This window comes from Aphelocoma coerulescens, chromosome 1 (genome assembly GCF_041296385.1).
Source record: "Aphelocoma coerulescens isolate FSJ_1873_10779 chromosome 1, UR_Acoe_1.0, whole genome shotgun sequence".
Lineage (NCBI taxonomy): Eukaryota > Metazoa > Chordata > Aves > Passeriformes > Corvidae > Aphelocoma > Aphelocoma coerulescens.
The window spans coordinates 92,709,467-92,732,699 of record NC_091013.1 but is presented as its reverse complement, the minus strand read 5'-3'; the positions used below and the strand labels follow the sequence as shown (position 1 = coordinate 92,732,699).

Here is a 23,233-nt window from a genome sequence, read left to right as displayed (position 1 = left end):
AGCAACAACCAAAACATCAGTGTGTCAACAACACTGTTCTCATACTAAATTCAAAACGCAGCACTGTGCCAGCTACTAAGAAAATGAACTCTGTCCCAGATGAAACCAGGAAGAAGACTTATGAGAAGCTGTCCTTTATATGGGTGTTTGAAACTTCAGATCTAAATTTAATTAGCTGCTTCAGCATGGTTATAAAATACCACCACCATTAAAAAAAACATTGACACCCAGTGCAGTTCCAGAGTCTGATAATTAATGAATTACTGTAAGATATTCAGTCATGCAACAGTTTCTTCTCTGACACTATTCCAGATCAAGAAAGTTACTCTACTCCCCATCTTAGATATAAAATGCAAACACAACCCTAATTCTGAGAGAGTAGGACTATGCTATTTAATAATTCAGTAACTGCCTTGATGATATTGTGATCATTTGTAATATGCTTGCTTACAAAATTCTTTACCAGATATGTGTGTGCATACATATACATGCAGTGTTTTATATTTACATAAAATTCAAACTGGATATTGTGCCATGACTTTCATTTCTTTGTGCACCCATGTTAGTCTTACTAAAACTGTGTCAGAGAAGACACAACTATGCCTATGTGGGCTCACACACGGTAAAATGATAAAATCCTAGTGGAAGTCTTACACCACCTCAAGTGTTTGTGTGTATATGTATGTATACATATACATTTATGTGTTGATAGAGAAACTCTCTGTTTAAAATGGCAGTTTCATAGAAAAGTCCTAGCTTTGTATTTCTTTACATCTTTTGTATTGACTGTGTTCCTCTCTATGGGTGTTGTAAAAAAACTCAGTTTAATTGTGGAGAATCACAGGGAGATGCATCCTTCCATTTCAATTTCAAAACCAACCTCATATTTTAGATATAGCACCAGCCAAGCTGAAGTAAGGTTAAATTCAACTAGCTTGGTGAGCTGTTAGGAATACAAGCTCTCAGTGCAGAAAGGGAACATTTTAAAACATTTGTCTGTTTCAGTTTAGATCACATCCATGCATTCACACCTTTGATTCAGCAATTAAATATAATTGGTCTTGTTTTCTTAAGTTCTGTAACACCTACACATCTCATAGCTCATAGAGGTCCTCACCTGGATCCTGGGTTCCCTTGCCTACCCCACTTGCCACAGGTCCCCCACTTGCTAGCTGGTCCAGTTTGGTGCTTGTTGCAAATATGCAGCATTCACACACTTGTCCCTGATGTGCTTCACATTCTCAAGTACCCCCGTGTGTACCAGCACAGACCCTCTGCCCAGGCAGCCCTACCTGGACCCCAGGCCTCCCAAGTCATTGGCTATTCCAGCTTAAAGTGTGCTGGTGATTATGCACATGCATGGATGGGACTCTGAGCAACCTGGTGTAGTGGAAGGTGTCGCTGCCCATGGCAGAGTGGGCTGGATAAGGTGATTTAAGGTCCTTGTAACCCAAGCCATCCTGTGATTCTCCAATGGACCCAGGCTCAGTTCAGTGGTGCCCTGTGACAGGATCAGAGGCAGTGGGCACAAACTGAAATGCAGGAGGTTCCATCTGAAAGCCAGGAAATACTGTTTTACTGCAAGGATGACTGAGCACTGGCACAGATTGCCCAGGTTGATTGTGGAGTCTCTCTCCATGGAGATAATCAAAAGCCATCTGGACACACGTATGCAACTGGCCTGAGGTGGCACTACTTGAACGTAGGGGTTGGACCAGATGACCTCCAGAGGTCCCTTCCAACCTCAACTGTTCTGAGATTCTGTGAAATCAAACACAACATATAAATAAAGCTGGAAATCTAAGTGTTTTATATGGCTATTTCACACATCACAGTTGTCTTCTTTGCTGATATTTTAAAATCTGGTAAATTTTAACAAAGGAACACAGTCTCTGTTTTTTGTGAAATATTCAATCCTGTGAAATGCTGAGTATGTTCACATTTCTATTCACTATGGTGTTTTTTACCCCTGATGAACTGAGGTCTCAATAAAATGGAAAAGGACCAATGATTTATTAAAGTCACTGGATTGTACAGACTGTACAGAACAAAGGAAGTCATGTCAATTAACTTAATGTTCTAGGCAACGATTCTATATTTAGCTTTTTTCACTTTGCATTAGTTTTTTGCTGGATATGACTTTGCTGTCTCTGGCATCAATTTAAAATCAAAATCCTTCTTAATCATCTGGTTTTAGTGAGAAATCCTAGGTTAAATAAAGATAGTATTGTTTATTTGGGATTTCTTAAGGAGTTAGGGGAGATGCTGTTGTCAGTTTCCGTTGTTCTTCCTTCATCTTTTAACCACTTAGATCTTTCTCCACACTATGGTCTTCAAAAGAAACATTATTGTTTGAGGGATACAGTTTGGGTGTCTTGCTGCTGGTGGCAGAACGTTGCATTCCTCTGACTCGCAACACGCTTCGGAGTTCTGCAGAAAATTACTGTGTTGGCAGTAAACGGAGAAAAATAAGCACTTTTTTTTTTTATGTGGTGCTGGATGATTTTACCTCCAGGGATTCAGTGGCTCGAAAAAAAAAAATCCCAAACCAAAAAACCCCCCCAAAAAAAAAACCCAAGCCAAAACAAAATAACATCCCAAACATTTTTGCAAGCCCTTTTTCGGGGGATCTTTTTGATGACAGTAATTTGTTTTCCATGGTATTTTAAGAAATATGCACAGCTCATTGGATAGAATCCTAATGTTCTCCATCATTGAATCAACAAATCTTTATTATTTCCTGCTGTTATTATGTTATTTGGAATGGATCAACTAGGATCTGGAATCTGCTCACATAAATTCAAATGCTTTAATAAGGTATCTGAGCTGCTGGCCTGCTTGTCCTGTCTAAGCAGCAGAGACAAACCCCTCTGAATGGCAACTCTGCCATTCATAAACCATACTTTAAAGAAACCTTTTTCTTTCTATTGATCCTAGACAGAGCCTAGGGTGGTTTGGCGGCCAAACTTCAGTTATATTAACAGACCAAACACAGTGGCTTTTGATTTGTATGACAGTACTGAGGGCATACTCCCCTGATTTATATGTCTATGAAAAATCCTATTTTTTGTCTGCATTTTTCACATTTTCAAAATCTTCTCATTGTCAGAAAGCCCTCCCTCCCCATTAATTCTGAATGTGCAGCCAGTTCAGAAGTGAGAGCTGATGCTTCTTGTGAGAGCTGATGCTTCTTCTCTTCCTCTGTCCCACTCAGCTGCCAGTCATTCCACGAGCAGAAGAAATATTTAAAGAAACAGGATCCCATGAAGCTTGATATGTTCTAGAAAGAAAAAAAAACCAAGGCACTCCATGTCAATAAAACCTTGAATCACCTTGAATTGAAACACTATTTTTACTTCTGTTATTGCTCTGTTCTTTTTCTTCCAGTTTCTGAGATCATGTTAATGTTCAAATAGCCAGCAAGTGAAACATTCAGTCTTACTCTTTAACTCCGAGTTATCTTAAGAAATTCACAGCTCTTTTTTTTTGCCTTTTTTTTTTTTTTTTTTTTTTTAATTTTAGGGGTTTTTAGGGCAGTACAACAGCACATCAGAAGGCAAGAAAAACTGAAGGTCTGTTCTGCCATCGGAACACAGATAGGGTTGGTGCAACAAAGAATTTTGCGTTGCTATACATCATGCTGTGCCCATACTGTGGCTAAAGAACAATAATGCCAACCTTCTATGTGGAAAGGTGGTAAGACTGGCTAAAAAAAGACACTGAATCTGCGTCAATGTGTTACTTTTATAGGCCTTTCTGTACCCAGAAACTTTTTACTCAGTCTTTTCAAGGTTTCTTCACAACTGTGAATAGTAAAAACATTTCTAAGGCTGAGATTCACTCTCTGAGCTTTTCAGGTTAAGAAAAATAGCATGAATCAGTGAAATTCACAGCTCAGAAGCACTTTGATCAGAAAACATCAGTCTTCACACTGATTAACCTATTTACACAGCATCAGTGTAAGACTAATTTGAACAGAAGCCCAGTTATACAGATCTTTCTACTGTCAGTTAGATTTTCTGCTCTTGTTGTCGCTAGTAATTTCCTTTTTGCTCTACAGCTTTCCAAAGTGGAGACACTTCTTCAGTCTGTAGTGATTCTACACCAATCATCTGTATTGCTTCTCTATTACTGCCTAAGTAAAGGGAAGGAAGAACCACTCATGCGTGACAAGGACGTCTCGCTACCCAGCTGCTCCTGTGGATGCTCTTGGCAGAGCCAGATCTTTTCACACAACAAGAAACAATCAGAACCCAGGAAGGATGTCAAGAGAAAAGCACAAAAGGGCATGTGGCCACTACAGAAATGGGGGAGCAGGATGCAGACTGTCCTTGCATGCCTGAGACATGCAGGAAGGATTCAGCTCCAGCTGACACCATGCGGTGCAAGCAGCATTTGCTTGTTGCAAAAGAGGCACTGACAACTGTCAGGAGAGTCACAGGTTGTGCTTTGTGGACAAAGCATTGTGCTTTGTGTCCGTAAGTCGGGCAGGGATTTCCATGCTGTCTTAGCCAAGCGCATACCCACTCTCATCTCAAAATAACATATGCTGCCTTATGAATCAGCATCAAGAGAAGTGCTGAGACACAAAGGGGAAGTGCTGCCAATCCTTTATGAAAATGGCAGCAACAAGAAAGGGAAGGCAAATTACAGCGGCAAAAACCAGGATGGAGACAGCACCTTGGTGAATAGTAATGGAGGTGGCTCAGGGTAGGTTGTTTGTAATATTTTAACTAACCTGAAACCAGTCAGTATAAAATTCATACCCTCTCACTCCTGGAGGGAGAAGATGCACTCTTCATCCTAAATTTCACAGGGAAGTGTCTTCCTGAACTTCAGGTACCTGAGAGAGAACAGAGTCAGAATTTTCCTCCTTCCATAGACTTAACCATGTTTGTGAGGCAGAAAAGCTACTGACTTAGTTTTAGCAGGTGGGGATCCTGAACACAAGCTAAAATGGCTTTCTGCCAGTTTTCTCCCCAGTGATTTAACTACAGTTGGACCCTTCACATCTGATAAAAAAAAGATAAAGCTTTGAATGTCATCACAAGAGTTGTATTCTAATTACTATAAATGAAAATAGTAATTGCCAACAGGCATCAGAGTTCAGTATGCTTTTGATCGGTTTCTTCTAGAAATTCCTGCATGGAGGATGTAACATTAAATGTCTTATTAATGTCTCTTTTGAAGACAGTTGACTTTATATGGGATTTCTGATTTAGTTGAGGGATACAAAATACACTGAAAATAGAACATAAACATAAGTTTAACTTAGGAAAATATAAGAACTGCAATTGCAGTTAGATCATAATACAAATGTCTGTTTGTAATATGTTCACAGTCGTAACACTGGGTGTCCCCAGTTATAGGGCAGGATAGTGTGAGTTGAAGGCAGCTCAGCCCCACTGCTCTCACTGAAATTATTCTGTTAGTTTTCCAACTTTTATACTTTCTGTCGGTTCACGTAATCTCAGTCCCCCGTGCAAGTCTGGCTGATGCAGGGAGGTGTTCATGTTCTTTCAATGAACTCAGGGAGAAACATTTAAACTACCAGCTGATTCACTCAAAATCAGCTTCTTTGCAACAGCTGTGGGCAGCTGCATTATTTGCTGAGTTTCACAGGCACTTCATCCTTGCCCATCTTGAGTGAGCCATCTTCCATCATAAGTGTTGATTCAGAGAGTTACATTCCACCTCCAGGGGTTTCACCTGTCACAAAAGGATGCAAAATTCTGATAATCCACCCTAAGAAATGGCTGATTCCTTCAAGGTCACACAGTGAGATGGACTTAACACCAACACAGAGGGCAAAAAATCTGCCAGGTGATGAAGAGAAAGTCTGTGCTATAACATATTATAACATATATCCAGTGAGCTCCAGCTCCACAGGAAGTGGCAGGGTGTCATTGCTCTGTGCAGGGGAATGTTGGGTTTTTGCCGATTGACAAATGAAAGTGCCAAACGTGGGACTTCTCTGCAGTGTTGGTGCCTGTTTGCTGGTAGTTCTGAAGCAGCACTGAACTGTAAGTCACTGTGCTGATTTTCTTTGGCACTTCAGCTCAGGAACTGCCATTTCTCAGTCTCGTTCTTCTTTCTGTCCTCACTTACCCTGCAGAGGGTAAATAAGAAACCTGGACACTCCTTAGGCAGAGACCTCCTCTAGATCTGAGGTACCTTCGAGATGAAGCTAAGTGTGGATCAAAAGCTTGGCTACGACATGGAGTAGGTGGTCAGTTGGATATTTTTCCTCCTCTGTACTAAGGCTCAGCAAAGCCTACGGAATAGAATGTCTTCCTAAAGAACTTCCTATAGAGCTGTTGTGAAACAGCTGAAACTCAGTGAGAGGGGAAGAGAAGACTGGTATATCAGCTGCAAAGTGACTTTCAGAGATCAGCGCGTTAGAAATTTGCTAAGCAGAGGAGAGCTTCCATTAAATTTTCTGCTAATTTAAGAAAATAATTTGTACAGATAGAATACTCTGGTTATTTTTGTTAATAATTAGCCCCTAAAAATAGCGGAGCTCTACTTTTTCATATGAAGTTCAGCTTACTGCCTGATACTGAGAAAAGGCCTAAAAATAACTGGTTTTAAAGTTGATTAGCACTTTCTGGTTCTTGTTCTTTGTCACTGGAGAGTCAGTCGAGATGATGCTGGGGAGGGGAAGAGGCCAGTCAGTGATACAGCTACTTTTCCTACAAGAAAGGTACTGTGTACATCGATCATGGAGGCTCTAACTCCCCCCTGACCTTTCCTCAACTGCTTTTCATGCACTTCCCACGGTGATGTAAAGTAGCTTGAAAGTACCCAGTCCTTTTTGTTTCCTTTCCATTCATTTCCATTTCCTTGCCTGTTCAGCAAGGCAGGCACTTATGCAGCAGCAATGATAGTAAAAACCAATAAGAAAATCACAATGGAAAGTTCACACTTCTCTGGCTTTGTATCTTCGTAACTCTTTATGCAATGATCTGCAACAAACTCTTCCTCTTCACTTGCATTCAACTTTGATATTTTCAGTGCAGGCTTCTATAACTTCTGTTGCTATTTCTACAACAAGCTGTGCCTTGTGATGCGAGGCGTTCTAAAGTAATCTGGCACATGAATATCTCTCTTCACTTGAAAATCAATAAAAACCTTCAGTCACATTTACATTTCTGTGTACTGCTTCCAGATAACAGGAGCATGTCTTCCCTAGGTTATAGCTGATCACAAAGTGAAAACAGCTGCTTGGGTTTCATGCCTCAGAAGATGACCTTGTCCTTATTTTTTTTCTTGTCACAAAAAGAGCTGACTTGCCTAGCCATCCTTAAAATAGAACTAATTACCATCTGTTAACAGGCCCCTAGTGCTCTGACTATAGATCCTTATGCACCATTCATGGTTTCATAGCCATGATGATAAATTGTCTGTAATTTAGAATTCATGTGGAATTACATCAGCTTACCTGGGTGACCCAGCACACATTATGGAGCCTCCTTCTGCAAGAGCCTTGCACACTGAACGTTGGACTCCACAGAGAAATGCAAGGGCAGTCTCTAAGTCCATTTACACTGTGAGTTATACTGTAGAAAAGAAGTATTAAGGCAATACTGATGAGTCCTCTCTGCTGCATGCAGAAGGAAAGGACCTGACAAGGACAGAGCAATGAGAAACCTGTATCCTCCTTCCAGCTAGTCCAGGTTTGTGCAAAGGCAGCCCTAGTACTGGTTCCTGATGTACTGAGCCCCACATTACAGGAGGAAAAGGAGCTGAGTCGTGACTTGCTAGATAACGATATAGGCTTTGAGCTACTCCCAGGGAAACACAGCATGGAATGATTTCTTCGTTCTGTATGATTGCATAGTGCCAAGTCTACCCAAGCAGCAGGGAACATGACTCACCAGCAACCCTGAACTTTGTTCATGTGCACACAAGAAGAACCACTTAGTCTTGTTCCAGCTACTCCCTCAGAGTACCCAGCCACCCTCGAACTGGTGCTGCATTCACACGTCTTGGAAACTTCACTCAGCCATGCATAAAACTCAGTGTGTTTCCATCCTGTCTGAAAAAACGAGGCAAGACTGGTGTAATTTGACTACCTGTATTGCAGAATACAAGGGGAAGGGAAAGACTTCACAACAGTAGTTTAAACCAGTGCTGTTCAACCAATCTGACACTTCTGCAACCTTCTCGGTCTGCCATGCCAACCTGAATGGGTTTTGGAAATGGTAGGGAGAGTTCAGTCCCTGAACAGCACCCCATAGCTGTGTGTTACTTGTTGATGGCATAGAAGTGCTTGCCCTGTCAGGCCAGGTGGGACATTAAATATCAGTATCAGTGCAATTAGTAAGCATATAATATTAACAATTATCACTACCAAGTATAGAGGTGACTCTGCAATGAATGCCCAGGAATGAAAATGATATGGTTTATTTTTAGATTCTTTCAGTTTGGGACCGATGTTTTAAAATCATCTGGAAGACCTGATGCATTTTATTAATGCAGAGATATTTCTTTCCCTTGTGTAACTCCCTGAAAGGCAAATCAGAAATAAAATGACATTAAACTTAGAAAAGCTCTTTATTTCCCAGAGGCTGTAGCCTAATTCAAATGGAAAATTCTGTTATCAGCTTTTCCTCTTTCCAGTTTCAACAATAGACAGGCAGTAGTCATACCTCAAACCTTCCCTCTGAACAACCACAAAAACTAAGCCTCTAATAGTTCTGTCAGAACAACAGGTTCTTTCCCCTTCTTATATCTGTGCATCTTGATTTCTTTTGTTCTGGAGAGTTTTGCATGTAGCACTTTAAAGGCAAGAGATCTGTCAAAACTCCCAAAACCCAGACATCTCAGAAGGAAAATCTGTTGCAGGAGAACATACAACATAGTTTATACCTACTGCTTGGTTTTTTCTGGATAATTGGGTGGAAGAGGAAAAGTATTCCATGGTGATCAGTCAATTTAAGTGCTCCCTGGCCTTTATTGGCTGTTTTAGGTATTAGATGCACTTCAAATTTTAATAAAGTGATACCAATTATGTAGCATATGGTTGCCAATACCAATCTTAACTCTCACAGTTGACCTCAGTTCTAAATTTTAAATTACCATGATGATATCAGAATTTCACACAGTCAACACTGATAGGCTGGGGACCATGCATTAAGGCATCTTCCTGTTTTTCACTACCAAGTCAGCTTCTACCAAATCAATAAAGAATGAAATTAAATTACATTAAATTCTCATCTTTAGTCAGAAAAGGAGAGGCTTAAAATGACAGGAAGATAGGAAGGACTTTTTTTTCATCTTTTGGTTCTATTTGCCTTTCATGAATCCTTGAAAAGGGTCAGGGTGCTCCAGCAGAAAGCGGGGACTTGCAGTGTTACCATGTCAGACATAGCTCTAAATCTGTGTAAGTCCAGAGGTTCCAACCTGCAAGAGACACTGGCTTTGTGAAGCTGCTGATGTGCTGCTCTGTGGTCCATACACCAGAGTCAACTTTTCAGACTGGATTCTGGAAACAAGGAGGAAGGCTGCTGTAGCATAAACCAGCAAAAAAGCTCATACATCTTAGCAAGGCACTATATTCAGAAGAGCTCTGTTAGAAAGAATGCTTTTAATAGTAGTCCTGATATATGGTACTGAGTCAGGAAAAAGCTGAGAAGTCTGGAATGTCTCTCAGAAACACTAGCCCTGTTGGCCTAGCCTGTATTTCTCAGCCTGCCAGATTTACTTATGGGTATCAATCTTGTGTGAAAATAACTGGTATGCTTGATTATATCCACTTCCTGATTATGGTGCAACATAGAAAGAAAACCACAGGACATCTAGTCACAGATCATCACAGATTTTTTTATTTATCTAAAGTTCTTTATTTAATTCTTCAGATTTCAGGTTCTTAACTTATGTGGCAGAGACCATTAAACTACAACAAATCCATATGCTGCGTATGTGGAGGGAACAGCATGGTTATACATGAAGATCCGTTTCCAGATTATTGATAGCAGTTAGATTAGTCTCTACCCTATGAAAAGAAGAATGAATTTAGCCATCTGCCAAGTGTAGTTCACTTTTGGTATTACCCACCAGAGGACAACGCTTCTAAAACACGATCCCCTGCTGAGCTGAAGCTGTGAAACCCTGGCTGTGGTAGAAGTGGGTTTGAGACTTCAGCCAGCACTTGAGAACCTCCTCACTGTGCAGCTTACCTCATTCCTAATGAGGCTCAAGGGGCTCCAAACAAACAGATGGGCAACAGAGTCTACTGACAGACCATCTGCTCAACACCACAGAGTACAGGTGAAAACACAAGGCATTTCTCCAGCTGTTCCTTGTATCAGGGATGTTGCAAACCAAGGAAGTGTTGCTGTGATCTTAAATCTAAGATAATAATAGACATTAGATCTATCAACTGCCAAAGATAATCAAAATGCAACCTTCTCCTGAAGAAAGGTGTCTCTCAGCACTTTAAAAATAATGCTTTGCTATCCTTCCCTAAGGTGCTTCGCAAAGAATAAATTTCAGTTAATACTAATACATTTCTCTCGTATTTTCCTTTTGTTCTGTGCTGAACTAGGACTTTTCATGCCCTACATGGGACATTCTACTCTACTTGCATTGCAAAATCTCCATCTTTATGAAAAGTAACACAAGTTCAATTAAACGTCAACATCTGTAACTTGTCACTATTTTTTTTCCCAATGGCACCATGCACTAAGCAGTCATGAGAGCAGATTGGATAAAGAGCATTTTAATTCCATGCACTGGCACACAGAATGTTCTAGAACTGCTCACACATTTATAAAAAATACAGACACTTAGTATTATTCCTGCCCTCAAATTTTGTCAACTTATTTGCTATAATCTCAGTTCTGTTCTGTCCGTGTAGTTTAGGTTTTCATGCCTGAGTGACATGTCCTCATCTTCTTAGGGTGTGCATTCTTTAATCTCATGAAAGCAGGTTCTGTTCTTTTTGTGTGTGCAAATCTATTAACCCAAATTTATAACCTACCTCATAATTTGCACTAGGCTCAGGTTTTTAAACCTTGCCACCTCTATCTCCTGCATAGTGCAAATATAACTGTCTATGTCTTAATATCATAGAATAGTATGTGTGGAAAGGACATCTGGAGGCCATCAAGTCCAGCACCCTGCTCAGATAAAAGATAGCTTTGAAGGCTGGTAAGGGATATTCTCCAGCTGAGTTTTGCAATTTTCCAACTCTGCACTGTTGGAGACCCCACAGACCCTGTAAGCATTTGTTTCAGTGCTTAACCTCTATTAGGGAGAAGAATTACTCCTGTATGTGCTGGAATATTGAAAACTGGAAATTTGTTTTCTTATTTTGTGACCTGTCACTAAGAAAATTCTGGCTTTGACCCAACCCATAGTCCCCATAAAAAATTTTGACAGTATGAAGTACCCTGGGTCAGATCCATAAAGGTATCACAGCACCTATCTCGCATTTACATATGTAAATTTCTTTTTAGCTTCTGCACAGTAAGTAACAACTTTGCAAACCGTTGTGATCTTTACATTCCTTTTTGCTACTCGGTCCTATTTCTGCTGCAGCCTAAGTATGCTGACCACACCTTTGTCATACTGAAGACCAGCTTGCATCTTTTACTTTGACTTTTTGGGGATTTGTACATCTAAGGTATAATCTAATTCCTTGTATGACTGATCAGTCTTGGTTGTTCTGGACAAAGGCTTTATTCTAAATTCAGAACACACGTCAGTGTTTTCACAATATTTTTACTATCACCATTACTTATGGATATGATGTCACAGTTGTAATACACTCTAAGTTATGATTGTCTGTATAAAGGACAGTGAATTTCCTGCTGATAACAAATGGACAGGTTTGTCTGGGACAGGTTGACCTGGCATTTCAAACAATCCATGTAGAAAGTTCAGAGCAGAGCTTCACTTCGAAGGAGCTGAACAAGGGGTAGCCTCAAAGCAAGCAATTTTAAGAATCAGTTCTCTCTCCCAATTTTCTTACAGAGTCTGTCTGACTAGATTCAGTTTTAGAGTTTAGATATATTTGCATTTGCATTCAACTCATACTTATGTGCAACTTAAAACAGACTGAGCCTGATTTTCATCAAGCAGAAAGTAGATTTATAGCTGCTGAAGAATTGGCAATTTCATCCTGATTTTGAGACAGCATAAAGCTTCTCCTAAGCAAATGTTCTTTACTGGTCTTCAAAGGTCCTAGTTCCTGAAAGCATGTGCCTAATTTAGGCATATATGATATCCTTGTTCCCAAACAATTACATCTGTCTGTGGTCGGATGTTGGAACTCCTTGATTTCCTGCCATTTTGAATTCCTTGTGAACTTCCCATCCTTAGCATGGAAAGGTTTTCCCATGTGTAGAGGAGCTAGCAAAGCCTTGTTTCCTGCAAGTATGTGCTCTATATGCCCCCAGATCCTAGTTTAGTTCTGAGCAATGCCTAGTCTTCTTCCTACACCTTCACTACTTATCATCCAGTATGGTGAGACTGAAGGCTACACATTACCCATGTAACACAAGCCAGGTGGCTTTAATAAACCTAGAGCAGGTAGAAAGCATGATAACTGAAATCTAGCTGCTGCAAATTTAGTGGATGATCAAATCAGTTATCCCTCTACCTAATTTCTGGTTTTCAAGAAATGTACTGAAATATAATTGTGTTTGATATTTCTTCTGTCAAATCAGATTGGTTTGGAAAAGCTTGAAAGTTATTAATGGGAGGCATGGGCAAGATACTGTAGAAGCTTCATTTCCTCAGCAAATCAGGTTAGAGCTTCTCTGATAATGGATTAGAGCCTTTGCTCTATCCAAAGATCACTTAAGATAAGCCTTGGACAAAGACTTCAGAACAATACAAGGTAAAGGAGTCAAGGGAGGTTTTAAACTGCCAAGAAGTTTTTGTTGAAGCATAAATTTTGGCAGGAGGATATCAAATACCTCTTCTATTTGGCTGTGCTTTTATATCTGCGGCAGGAAGAAGCTGTATTGTTGGAATTGCTATGCTGATATCAGTTGATAATCTCTTGCATGCTAGAGGTCTTGATTATTAAATTCAGACCAATGAAAATGGTGTTAGGCATATTCTATTCTAGTAGTTCTGACATAGAAAGCTATCTGGCTCAAAAAATAAGTAAAATCAACATTTAGATATGATAAAACCTTTTGTTTAAAGTGAAGAAAATGCTGAAATTGAATCATTTTAAACTGTAATTCCATTCTGAATTAGTTTCTTAAGGACAAGTTAAGCATTTCCCAGAAGAAGGTACAGTTAACCTCTTCAATGTCATAAAAATGCCATAAATAACTAAGAATTTGTCAAGAATAAAACACTGCAGCTTGAACAACAGTATTGCAAGGATTGGAATTTTAACCTCCAGCCCGGTGTCTCCATAGTAATATCAAGAAAGGAGAATTGAAATTCAAGTTTATTTTTACTCTACACACCACAGCTTTTGTCACAAACCTCCTAAAAAATGAATTGTGCACATTTCACCATCTTGTCTCTCTGTAGACAGATGGATATATCTAAAAGGCTCAAATTTTCAAAAATAGCCCATGATTTTTGAATACCGAGTTCTCTTTTGTATTTTGGGAGTTGTACACCCAGACAGCCTTGTCAGTCCATGTTGGATTAGGTCCAGTTTTCAAAGAAATTCAACAGTACCCATTGATGCATATGGGCAACCCTATATATCTCGAAATCACACTGAGGTGCCTATCTATGTTTTAGAAACCTGTGTCAGGATGTTGAGTTGAGGGATTCTGAGAAAGAGTGAGGGTTACCAGTCTTATCTTTTGGGAGAATTCAAAGCTTTTATAGAAACCAGTCCCGTGCTAGTACATTTGGTCACCTGCAATGTACCAACCTTGTCCACAAAGAAAGAGGAAATAAACTTTATTTAATTTTTAAAGTTAAGGAAAAATTTCCCTAATTTCCTTTGATTTAAATGTTTAAAATGTACACAATAGGAGGTTATCAGTTGCAAAGCAGTGATAGAAAAAGATTGCTTCTCAGATCCTTCAGACTCTCCACCTCTACCTTCAGTAGCAAATGGGAGATGGGAAAATAGAGGGTTGCATGTTTTGCAGTGAAGAATGAATTCTGGAGCAGCTGCTTCCATTCTTTCAGACTTCATCTGCATTAGCAGCAAGCCAGTGTTCTTGAATTGTGTGCAGCTGGCCAGAATCCATACATGGGTTCTGCAGAGTTTTTTAGATTCTTTACATTGATGTGAGGCTTGCCCCCAGCCCAGATGCTTTGCCTTTTCAGGTGTTATTCAAAAGATGAGTTGTTCCTCATGTAGGATATATATATCTGCTAAGCTTGTAAATCACATCAAGGATTCTTTTCTTTTCTGTAAAGGATACAGGAGGTTGTCTCTCCTTGATAGCTTTTGTCTTAAAAGCATGTTTTCTCCTAAAGCAGTTATACCATATCCCTAAAGCACAGTTGTTTCTAGTTTACAGTCTCAGGGCTGTACACCCAAAGACTTTATTGTTTCTGAAACAAATAATAGCTTTCATTTTAATTATTTATTCTGTAGTTGCCCACTGTGTTTATGTTTTCCCCAGATATTTGTTGTCATAGGGCATAAGTCACTCTTGACTTAAATTGTTTGTAGGGTCTATGGAAAGTTATTGACAGATGGATTTCCTGAGCCCCACTCACAAAATTATTCTTATAATTGTGACAGTGTTTGGGAATTCCAGAATTACAGTGCTACAAATGGAAATTTCAGCAGGAGGTATTACAGATGCTGCAAAATTTACATCATTTTAATTCAGAAGGTCTGTGTTGTGTTAGTATGCCTAAAACAGAAATGAAGCAGCTGATCTAAGGTCCCTGTGACAGAGTGCTGCTGCTGAGAAGATCACCACCCCTATTCAGTTTTCTATTGCCCGTTCTGCACGAGGCTGTGATACCCACAGCACAGGATGGACAGTGTGTGACCTGTGGTCATTCAGAGCCTAATGTTGGCACACAGCCACCATCAACAGATTTTACCACAGGCTGCTTAGCTACAAACTAAGGCAGGTGAGAAGCAGAAGTAATAGACTTCTAATTCTTCTGCTGTGTGGGATATGTTCTTCCTGGCGGAGATGTAGATGTGCAGTTGAGAGCAGTAAGTCTTCAGGTAGTTTGAAAATCTGAAAAGTACTGCTAGTCAAAAGTGCAGTGCTGCCTTAGTAGCTGAATAAAAGTTATCTTGCCACCCCTTGGCCACAGTAGTATACAGCTGCAGACTAGAAAATAATGATGTTAATTCTTTCACAGGAAAGAAATTAATTCAGAAAACTTTCCTAGCCTAAGTTGCTGGGTTTAATTTCATTCTGTATCTTTAGTCAGAATAAGCCTTGTTCTCATAACCCTGTCCAGACCCTTCCATGCAGCCAGGAGCAGAACTGATACTGCCTGAGATCCTGACAGGAGATTCACCTTCAAGACCAGCCTCTTTTCCTGTAGGAAGTGCTCTCTGTTGTACAGCAAAGCACATTTAAATTTGTAGTTTGACAGCAACAGAAATTAAACCCCCCGGTTTAATTTACGAAAACTGATGTAACTTTTCCCTATTACATAGCTTTTGAGCAATTGCTCATGATGCATGATCTTGTGTCTGGAGACCTTCTTACTTAAGACAGGAACAGAATTCGTTGACTGTTTTATTTGGTCATTTATATAAACTTGTGTGTTTTGCTTGTAAAATGATGCAGAGGGTAAGATTTAGGAGAAAAGTGTAAGACCTTACAGATTTCATATTATATTAAAACAAAATTTCAAACACCGACAGTTTAAGTCTTTGTAATCCAGCAGAAAAATACAGAAAGGACTACTGAGAAAGGTAACTGCAAAAATTACATAGGGTGCATGCCAATGGAGAAAAAAGTTAAGATATAACCTCAAGTATGTAATTAAAAGTAGCAGGATTATCTTTGAAAGAGTTGAGTATTAAGAGCAACACTTTGACAGAATGAGTTATCAAGGTTTTACTGCTTGCAGTGAACAATGAAGCAATGTCTTAGGAGAAATTACTGCAGATGGGCATTTTTGAAACTAGACCAGACAGAAATACAAACACCAATTGGGAGCAAGTGTATTCTGCGTGGGAGGTGAACTAGGTGAGGTGAACAGGGTGAGATGATAAAGTAAAAAGTGCAAGAAGTACGAAAGACTTATAAATAAAGCACTTCTGTATCTTTGGGGATGAAAAATGTTACAGGAGCATAAACCACTTGTATTTATTTTTTAACAGATGGACCAAAGAAACCATCAAAAGATGGCACATATAAATCTTCAAATGAACAAGGGTAGAAAATGTGGAGGCTTTTTTCTTTTTTCTTTTTTTTTTTTTTTAATTGAAGCAAACTGAACTAGGCTAATTGATGCTATTCAGAGACAGTACAAGGGATTGATATCTCACAGTCCCAAGCTGCAGAAGACAGCATGAATTTTATGAAAGTAGCGAGGAGAGGCTCAGGTGACTCTGGTCCTCACTGGGAAACTACTGAGTCTCAAAAAAAAAAAAAAAAAAAAAAGTGCAAGAGGATATGATATATTTTAAGTAGGATTGACCTTAATATATGAAGTTGTTGACCCGTAATTTGCAGGTGACTTTGTGCATAGCCAAAGCTGTAGCATATTGCTCAGTCTTTCTCAGTTTTCAGCATTTTGCTTCAGGTTAAGGATTCAGGGTGTAGATACACACATGGGCTGGACCAGGGTCTCTTTTACCTCATATTAGAAAAACATTTTATCTTCTGTCTTATGTGCTACAGGTATCAAATCTGACCCAAGGGGGTGTGGGCATTCTGTGTCTATCGGAATGTTGGTATTGGGGCTGCAATACGCAACAAAAAATGAAGTGCTGGGGGCCATGATGTGTTGGAAACACATAACTCCTGCATCTCCCAGCAACAGAAAACTACATTAAGGGACCACACATGCCACACAGCTCCCTACAGTGCTCTCTGGACCGGCTGAGAGACTTTCAGATAGGGTCAGGGACTTTCAGATATTGTGAACCTTCTCAGACCTAGCTTATCAATACAGACAGATACCTTACCTGATAAGAATCGATTGTGAATCCTGTCCTTGTTGGCAACACTGTGGCTGGAATCCTTTGATTATGAGCTCTTCTTTGCAGGGGAACTATTTGTTCATTGCAGCTTGCCTCTCACAAAGCTGTGGCAGTTTGACAGAATAGGACACTAATGGAGAAAACGTAGCTCTTTACTGCCTTGTGTCAATGTTTGCAGAAATCTGCTTCGGCCAACACCAATAATTTGCCATTACTCTGCACTAATTTAGGTATCTGCAGAGAAACATTAAGGAAAAATCCATTAGGGAAATTTTCAAAGACATCAAATACATTAAAGATCCAGGAAGGTAGCCTTAATTTCAGATATGATGACACCAGGTGTCTTTGGACTTGTTATCTACTAAATAGTTAAAATAATGCCACTAACAATAATATACGCTAGACAGAGAGAGAAATCTTTTCTTTTAATGATGCCTCTTAACTGTATTCCATGTTCTCCTAGGTTTGCCCTATCCCATCCCAGCCTCCACAGCCTACTGTTGTTCCAAAGCCAGTTCAATCTGTCATACATGTTCCATTACAACCAAGCTGCCCGGGCCGAGGCAAGATGGCAAAGCTCATCAATCCAGAAGAGATGACATCCAGGGATTATTACTTTGATTCCTATGCTCACTTTGGAATTCATGAGGTAATATTTATTTTTGTTTCAGCAATTGTTATATAACTAACAATATAGTGATAATAATTATTATTTCTTTGATTTATTACTTACTTATCTGTATCCCACTTGCTCATGATTGTATTCCTCTGCCTTTCCTAAGACAATTGTGTAATCTGGTTAAGTGCCAGAGATATCACTCACTTCTCTAGAGACCTGTACTTAAAACCTCTGTCCCACTTAGATTCCTACATATGAGCTCTCTGCTGAGCTTCTTGAAGCTGTCTGTGCAGTGAACTTCATGAATGCATCAATGCAGTGCATTTATGAGGGCTGCAAACCAGCCCAGCCACAACCATGGACACACCCTGATTGCTGAGTTGGGGATTCTGTTCTCTTGCATGTTTGAGCACGGACATCAGCAGAACAGCTACTCAGCTGACATGAGAAGCCAAGCAGTTTCTTGACTCCTGGCATGTTACTTGAATGCACAGGCTGCATTGATGGGAACATTAAGCCAAATTGCTTCCATTAAATACACTCCTGGAAAGAATTTGAAATACCTGATGGACCATTTACTATCAAAAAATTGTCTATAAACGAGTTCTGAAGAAGTTACTTTGCCCTGTTGGTATTTTTGAGATGCAAGAGGATGGGATCTTTAAGAGCAGGATGCAAAAACCAAATGTGAGATGACTCAGTGCACTCCTCACAAACAGCATAACAAACAATATCTATTTCCATTACTCCCATAATTGTTTGGGGGGGTGTATACATAAAAGTAAGATTTCTATCTGCCAATAACATCTTGCCAGTGTAGCATTCAGAAATTCAGTCCAAGAATGAAAGAAGATAGAGAAACAATTGAGTGGGAAGGAGACCTAGGAGAAATTTTGAAGACACATCAGAGACGTTAAACCGAATGGGTCTCCTGATGGAAGGATACAGCCATGTAGGTTGCAGGGAGTGCAGGGAACTCCTTGCTGAGACTGGGAAGTTGGAGGTTTCCTCCTTGTCTGCAGGAGGTTTGCACTGGTAAAGGATCTGTGTCAACAAGTAAAGGAGCTGCTAGAGGAGGCTGGCAGACTTTGAAGCATCAGGGGCATGAGGGAGAGACTGACTGGATCTTCTCTGAGACCCTGAAGGTACAAGAGCCTAAAACCCCAACTGTAGTGAAAGGAGGGGCAGTCAGAGTCTGTACTTACCAGGTTTGGAAGTGGGGACTCCTCTGATGGTGAAGGCTGGAACTTGTGACTTCTGGTAACAGGAGGGAGGCTCTTGATCCACCTGCAGATCTCTGGCTACAGAATAGGGTCAGTGTCTTCTTGGCAGATGAGGAGCAGGAAGTTCTGTCCAACAAACCTTCAGAAGCAGTTGGCTCTGAGCCAGCCAGAAGCACTGGGAGCAAGTGACAAGTGATAGCTGCCAAAGGCTCTCACCTGTCGGGTACAGAGGCCTCCGTCCGCTGTCAAAGCCTTCTGCCAAGGCATTTGGATCTGGGGCATTGTGGAGAAGCTGCTGACATTTGTCTGTCCCTTAGACCAGCCCTTAGAGCCTGCTGCTCTTCTACGTAAGCACCAGTGAGACCTGGAGCATATCAAGTGTCACTGGGCAGCTCCTAGGATGGTGATCAACAGCAAGGTGTGCCAGGTGGATTTTTGACTCAATTCTAACAGCGCAAACAAGGACTTGAGGAGAAGTGCTACCACAGGTCCACAATTGCTGGTACAGCTGGTGTCAATGACAAGTTTTCAGTTTTTATATCTATGGGACTCTCTTTGAGGATTGAGGTCTGCTAGGAAGAGATGGAATCCACCTGAAAAAACAGGCCAAAAGGCATCAGTATTGACTCCTGGAGAGATACCACTAGTGACTGGCCTCCAGATGGACTTTGTGCTGCTCCTTACAACATTTTGGGAGCAGCAGTTCAGTCAGGTTTCAGTCCACTGCACTGACCATTTATGTAGTCCATACTTCATCCATTTTTCAATGAGGATGTTATGGGAAACAATGTTGAAAATCTTGCAAAAAATCAAGATAAAAACCATCCACTCCTCTTCCCTCATTCACAAAGCCCATTATTTCGCCATAGAAAGATACCAGGTGGTCAGTCATCTCCAAATCCAAAACACTCCCAGTCACCTTCTTGTCCTTAACATGTGTGGAAACAGTTTCCATGGGAGTGTACTCACACCTTTCCAGTGGTGATGGACTACTCTTTGCCTGATACCAAACCATGCTTTATGATTATAAAAGTAGCCTTTTATTCATCTCCAGTTATTGAGTACACATAGTGTCCTGCCAAGACACGTAAGTAAGCAGCTGATACATGTAACAATCCCCTTCATGATTGCCTCAGGCTGCTGGGCAGTGAACTGATCCTTTTTGTCCTGAAATTGAAAAACTCATTTGTCTACTTGCTTAAACTATGAAATTAGGCAGTAGTATAAGCAAACCTTCAGCCTTCTAGACATAACAGAAGCATTTTCAGAAAACTAAAGTGTGTGTTGAATGGTCTGCACTTCTCTTAAAATGGCACCTGGGTCTTGGCCTGGATCCTCTTTATTGATATAGTTTGCCTGAAATATATACAAGAGAAGGCAAGGTATCCGTGGAATTAAATGCATGTCCTGCTGCTATCAGTGCATCAAAAATCAGCACGGAACAATGACAAAGTGGTGAGATAGAGGTCTAGGTTATACAGTAATATCTTCCAGAAATTGGTCAGATAAATGAGTGGATAGAAGAGCAGTGAGGGAGGACCTTACAATACAGGGTTTCTAAGCTCTGCTATGGACTTCTGCCTCACGTTGGGCAAGGCTGCCAAGCCTGCTGTCTTATAATGGCTTATGGAACAATTTCTTTTCTGTTCAAAGTGGAACCACAGAAGGTCCCTCTGCTGAGCCTCTGGGTTGTGCATGATTTAGGTCTGGATTTCTGTACGGCTTCTGCCTATTCCCAGAGCAGTTCTGTGGTTAGAGTACATTCTGGTTGTCAATTGTGAGAGTGAATAGCAGAATAAAATCATACAGGGGACGTCATGCTGCTTCTTAATAATGCAGCTCTAAGTAGCTGGCGTTTTACAGCTGCTTTGATGTGCACACCCCAAAGTACTTGAGAAACCCTTCATGTTGTGTATTGATAATGCTTAAATGATAGCAAGGGAGTGCATTCAGCAGCAGCGTGGAATGCATATAAGCACTTCAAATGGTGACACAATGCTTTTATTTTCATCACAGGAAATGTTAAAAGATGAAGTGCGCACGTTAACCTATAGAAACTCAATGTATCACAATAAACATGTTTTTAAAGATAAGATTGTCCTCGATGTTGGAAGTGGCACGGGAATCCTCTCCATGTTTGCTGCAAAGGCAGGAGCGAAGAAGGTATATGGGGTAAGAAGACTTTCTCTCACATTTAGAATTTGTTTGTGCATTTTGCATGAGAATTTGGCATCATGATTTACCTTTTTTTATTTGTCTTGGTTTGAAATTCTTCTCTCCAAGCTCGTCTGGGACTTGGTTTATAGTGACTTCAGTGGAGTTCTTTTGTAGTCTATGACTTGCACTACTGTGCCTTTTCCAAATTGAAATGTAATGTCTTTTCATGTGCAGAACTTTTGGTGATCTGGTACATACCCACATTTCTTCTTGGCTGAAAAAAAATGTTAAAGAGCCTCACTCCTACTCAGAGGGGTTAAGGGAACTATCTTGCTTTTTAAATTTTCAAGGTCTGCAACTTTGTAGTCTTGGAAACAAATTTCCTTAATACACTTTTCCCTGCATATTACAACTCAGCAAATTGTGCAAGAAAGCATGTGCATGTTTTCTGTGCCAACAATAACACTTTTCAGAGGCAGAAGGAAATTATTACCTTAAATACATTGAACTTTAGGAGCATGAATGTGCTGTTCTCTGCAGAGAAGTCATTATGGAGAGCATAGATTTGCTTACTAAGTATACTCAAAATTATTTGTACTGACTCTAAAATGACAAATGCAATTTCTTTTTGCTTTGGACTTCTGTTTGCCCTGAAGACACAATGCAACATCGAAAAGGGGAAATAGATATTATTTCTCTGTATACTCCTCTTCAACAAAATTGTTTGCTAAATCTTAATTGGGTACATCTGTGCATTTGAAGACACTGATGTCACTAAGTACCCAAACTGTATCTTTATTACTGGTAGTGATAGATGAAATACCATTTCAATTCTCTGGCTTATATTTTCAAAACCCAGTGTTACTTCTGAGTATCTCATCTGAATATCTGATTAGAGCATGAAACTATAGATGGCTGAAATCAAAAGGTGCTGGAAAAAGTTTCAGAGTTTAAGCCTGAGACTGGCAGCTGGAATGTATTTCCTTGTGAATCAAGTATTATTTATTATAACGATTTATTACCTCAAAGCCTCAGGGAGGATAAACCCGCAGCTTTCTGTGATACAGAAACGCAGGTCTCATGCAAAGATGTTGCAGTGCTCTGGAAGTGTAAGCATATACAAAATGATGATGCTGTGCTCCCACCTTCCTATCTCTCAGATCCCTGGCCATATGGTCTTCCTCCCTCCCTTGTGCTGGCACTGATGCTTATCTGATTCTACAGTGAGCCAGCTCACTGGCAGAAAATTCACCAAGTAGAAGAAAAGTAAATACTTTTCCACATGTTTGTTGTTGTTGTTGGGGGTGGGGGGGGGGGTGAGGTTGTTTGTTTGTTTTTTCCTTTGGACTTCTTTACAGTTCAGGCTTTACCTCAGGCTTTTATAAAGCTCAGTGACACACCAATGCCAGCTCACCCATGGACTGTTCATTGCTGAAGCTGGTGGGTGTGTTATCCATGGAACTTAGCTCTCAGAGGAACTCCCTTAGGTGTGAAACTCTTCTGCTACAGCCGAAGAATTTCAGCCTTCTTGTCAGATGAGCTGTCTCACCGTGAACCCTGTACACAGCAAGCTGCAGAGTGGATTTGTGTTGGACAAGCAGCTATTTCAGAGATCTAGCAGTGGCAATCTTGTAGTCAAATTGAGAATTTATGGTCATATTGGCAAAGACTGCCAGTGGAAACAGTGAGTGTTCCATTTAAGAAGCAAACATTTGCCATGAGTTATTACATAGAGCTGTGATGTTCCAGTTTCTTCTCTACAGTTAGATGTGATTTTTCAAATAGCATGATGTGGGAACTGTTGACAAATGCAGAGTGTTGGTTTTTCAACCACAGAAATCACTCTCCTCTTACTCACTCTTCTTTGGGTTCAAATTCATCCACCACTCTGTCTGGTTCTTCTTATCCCTTCTTATTCACTGTTGGAACTTATTCCTTGCCACTACCTAAACCAACTGCTAGTATTATCTCTGGGCCTTCAAGAGTTGTAAATCATAGAATCATTAACTTAAAACTGTATCAAGTTGCCCAAGGACATGGCCAGTCCTATTTGGAAAATCTCCAAGGACAGAGACTCTAAATCCTCTCTCTGCACCTCTTCCAGGCCTAAAATCAGCAGGAATTTCCCTTGCCACAGCTCATGATTACTGACTTTTGTCTTGTCCCCAT

The 23,233-nt window shown here is 40.3% G+C and overlaps 1 protein-coding gene across 1 annotated transcript in view; it reads left to right on the top strand.

The window, feature by feature from the left end:
• Window positions 1-23,233, top strand: part of PRMT8 (protein arginine methyltransferase 8) — a 57,512-nt gene that overhangs the window by 13,072 nt on the left and 21,207 nt on the right. The window contains exons 2-3 of the mRNA XM_069031247.1: window positions 17,529-17,714; window positions 20,924-21,079. Coding sequence (XP_068887348.1) covers window positions 17,529-17,714; window positions 20,924-21,079 — 342 coding nt within the window. The remainder of the gene's footprint in view (window positions 1-17,528; window positions 17,715-20,923; window positions 21,080-23,233) is intronic.